At 40.4% G+C, this 3694-nt stretch overlaps 1 protein-coding gene across 1 annotated transcript in view; it reads left to right on the top strand.

Moving 5' to 3' along the window:
• Nucleotides 1-1939: 1939 nt before the first annotated feature.
• IFNGR1 (interferon gamma receptor 1) overlaps nt 1940-3694 on the top strand; it is a 19570-nt gene continuing 17815 nt past the window's right edge. The window contains 1 exon segment of the mRNA XM_009319144.1: nt 1940-1952. Within this exon segment, the coding sequence (XP_009317419.1) occupies nt 1940-1952 (13 nt within the window).

Below are 3694 nucleotides of genomic sequence, written 5' to 3'. Positions count from 1 at the left end.
TTTCATGGAAATCCAAAAAAGGAGCAGACTTTCAAAAGATGTTTTTACTTGTTTTTTTTCACAGTTTGTCTTTTTAAGCTTTCAATTTGAGCTTTCAATCTGTATTTCAGTGCCTAAATGATATTTAATAGGCACATGCAACTTGAATGAACTCTGTGGTTCTTTAAGTCACTGTTGTCTCAGATAGCTGTATCATAGTCTGCATTGTGGACTCGTCAGGCCCTGTTCTGTTATATCCATTATTGTACTTTGAGTTAAATTCTGCTTCCGTGAACAGTGGTGACAAATTCCTCTGTGTATACAGTAATGCCCCGTGGCCTCTGCCAGAATGAGAGAAGGAACTTTGGTGTTGCACGAGATATAAACGTCAGTTTAAAGGCTGACTCATATTTTATGTCTCTGAAATGTCCCGTTCTCCAGTTCATTGATTTAATTTTTGCTGTTGGGCAATGCATTGCTGAGGCTCAATGAACAGCTGGGACATCTACATGCATATAAAAAAAAATAAGTCTTGCTGTATATGCTTTAAAAATAGACTTTATTGATTATATGGCTGCTTCAAACTTACAGTTCACAAGTACTTTCCATAGGTAGTATTATCAGGAACATTTATATAGTGAACAAGATAGTTTAGTTTCAAGCTAGTATAGAAATATTTCTTGGTTTGTATGTGTCTGACCCTGCTGAGATTTGTGAAGGATGTGCAGTGTGGTGTTTTTGACTTGGGGAAGTGAATGTACAAAACAAGACAAGTCTAACTTGTCTTGTAGATCCAAGCAAACATTTTCTGGTTTGATGAATGCTTTTGAAGCAGAAGATCATATATTGTGTGCAGCTAGTGGATTAGTTCTATGAGTTATCTTCCTTAGTCTTAGAAGATGCAACTAGGTACACTTTTTCCTGTTACTTTGAAAAAACCAAAAAAACCCGTTATTTCTTAGCAGCCTGAAACCAAGCAGCAGATATTTGCAGTAAAACAGAAGTCTTTCAGTGGCATTTGGTTTTTAATTTCCTCCCACATGTATTTCCTTCCTGTCTGCTATGCAAGTTTGCTGAAGATGTAAATGTCTCCAAAACTTAAATACATTAGTTAAGAAGATTGCACATTGAGAAGATATTTGATTATATATGTATATACACACACCCCCCCCAGCAGTCACATCTGCTGAGGTCTTTGCCATCAATATGGCAGCAATAGTTAGTCTGGATTGTTTGTATATGAACAAATAAATATTCACATTGCTCTGAGTTATGTATGTTGGTTATAAACTGGTGCAGGTGTGAGTTTGCTGAGATAAACTGTGTGGTTGCATTCCCATGTCTGTTCTCTATTAAATGCTCAACTTCTAGGTCACCGTGTGGTTATGCTTGTGTTCGCTTTTACCCCTCCCTTACTCCTACCTTTGCTTTCCAACATTCCAGTTCTTTATCCTCAAAATCCAGGCATGCTTAGTTTCTTTTAGTACTCTTACATTCTTTTTTTTTTTTTTTTTAAATCTGACTGGCCTACCTTTGCTTTTTATTCCTTTATTCTCTGGACATAGAGCTGGTGTCTGAAGTTCCTCTTATGTTGTTCCACAATGCACATACACAATTCAATTTCTGTATTTCTGTGAAAAATTTGTGCTTGCTGATGTCTCTGTTGCCTTTCTGTCAGCCAGTATTGCTGTCTTACAAGGCAAGGTGAACAGAGCTAACTGCAGATGTCATGGTTTAACCTCAGCCGGCAACTGAGCACCACACAGCTGCTTGCTCAGTCCCCCCTCCCTGGGATGGAGGGAATAGTTTAATAATTGAACTAAAATAGTAGTAATAATAATAAAAAATATACAAAGTAAGTGACGCACGATGGACTTGCTCATCACCTGCTGACCGATGCCCAGCCAGCCCACGAGCAGCAGCCCCCCCAGTCAGCTTTCCCCCAATTTATATAACGAGCATGACGTCACATGGTATGGAATATCCCTTTGGCCTGTTTGGGTCAGTTGTCCTGGCTGGGCCCCCTCCCGGCTTCTTGTGCACCTCCAGCCTTCTCAGTCTGTAGAGCATGAGAAGCTGAAAAGTCCTAAAACATCAGTGTGTTATCAACATTGTTCTCATACTAAATCCAAAACACAGCACTGTACCAGCTACCAGGAAGAAAATCAACTTGTCCAACCAGGACAGGATGGAAATCACTGCCTCTGAACTGGAGGCAAACTGGAACTGTTGAGTGTCCTGTATTATGTATCATGACATGAATTGCTGATCAATTTTCTTCTCACTTTTTCCACACTTAGTTTATCACTGTTTGAATTTCCACCTGGAGTGTTGCTGCATTTGTGTTTATTATAAATTAGAAGGAGTTCTATGTTTAAAGTACCATTGTGGCACTAGCCACTATCAGCTTCCTCCAGTTGTGCCTGCTGACCAACATAGAACAGGGTGTAACATTTAAAAAATTAACGCTCTATTATGCGTTAAGTAAAACAGTGTTCACATAAAGTATTATGGCATATTGACTGGCAATATGCAGAAATAACATCTATGAAGATTAGATGTCAGCACTTTGAAAATCTGCAACGTTCTCATTGCTCTGTAGTCTTGATACTGGAGTGAAATGAGGCTGGGGTGTCCCAAGGCTCTGCCTCTGCACTGGCTGGAGGAGAAGCCATTAGAAGTCAGCCTGAGTAAAGGGGCTGTGAGCTGGACAATGAAGACATGTTGGGGGGGGGGGGGGGGGGGGGCATGCAGGGAAGATAACAAACCTGAAGAAAGGGACTAGAATTGTCTGACCAAGGCATTAAAAGTAGACTTTCCATGGGTGATCACAAGCTGATCCATTTTCCATGCCTGTTTTGAGGTCCTTTGGTCCAAACTGTTGCAGTGCTGAGCACTCACTTCTGCATCTTAAGCTGCTGTCACTTGCGCTAAGTTTGTGTATTATTGCTAAATGACCTGAAGAGTAAGGTCCTTGGTCATCCAAATTCGTTAGGCAAGGTTTGCAGGTAGAGATAGTCCTCCATGAAAATAACCGGTGTAATTAGGGAAAGGAGATGAGCTTTCACGCTTTATTTGGCTTTAAAGTAGAACCAGCAAACCTCAAAAATAAATACAAGCTGAGAACAATTTACATTTGACTTTACTACATATCCATTAGACCACTTGAGAGACAAGGTGGCTGGTGCCTGTAGAGAATAAGGGAAGTGGTAGAAGGAGTAATAAGGTGTCATCCCTTAGAAAAAGAGAGGGAGATAATTCTTGGCCTGTGAAACATGGAGAGGTTAATGAGGTGAGAGGAGGTGTGCTATAAACCTATTTCTTTACTGCCTTTTGTTTGTAAGTAGAGTTACGACTTTTAACTTCTCAGCTCATGCTGAAAGGTGTCCTTTGGGTCTGTATTGAGGATATGGAATGAAAGATCAGAGAGGGAGATAGTGCTTGACTACCTTGATCACTGAAAGCAAAGTTGTTAAAAGTGAGGATGAAAAGGATGAGCTGATGGTATGTATAAACTCGTTCCTGTAAGTGATCAAGGCCACCTTGTAGTGCCATCGGAGATCTTGACATGTTGGTGGTGACATTCCTGGTGGCTGGTAAGGTGGTTTATATGGTGGTATAGTTTGTGAAGAAAGTTGTCTTTTCATGAGGAAAGCTTGTTTTCTGCTAGTTCCTTTGTAGTCTCAGAGCTGGAGCACGTTAAAAATCATGGCTG

Source organism: Pygoscelis adeliae, unplaced genomic scaffold (assembly GCF_000699105.1).
Source record: "Pygoscelis adeliae isolate BGI_AS28 unplaced genomic scaffold, ASM69910v1 Scaffold172, whole genome shotgun sequence".
Lineage (NCBI taxonomy): Eukaryota > Metazoa > Chordata > Aves > Sphenisciformes > Spheniscidae > Pygoscelis > Pygoscelis adeliae.
Note: the sequence above shows the minus strand (reverse complement) of the source record. Positions and strands in the feature narration are given on the sequence as shown.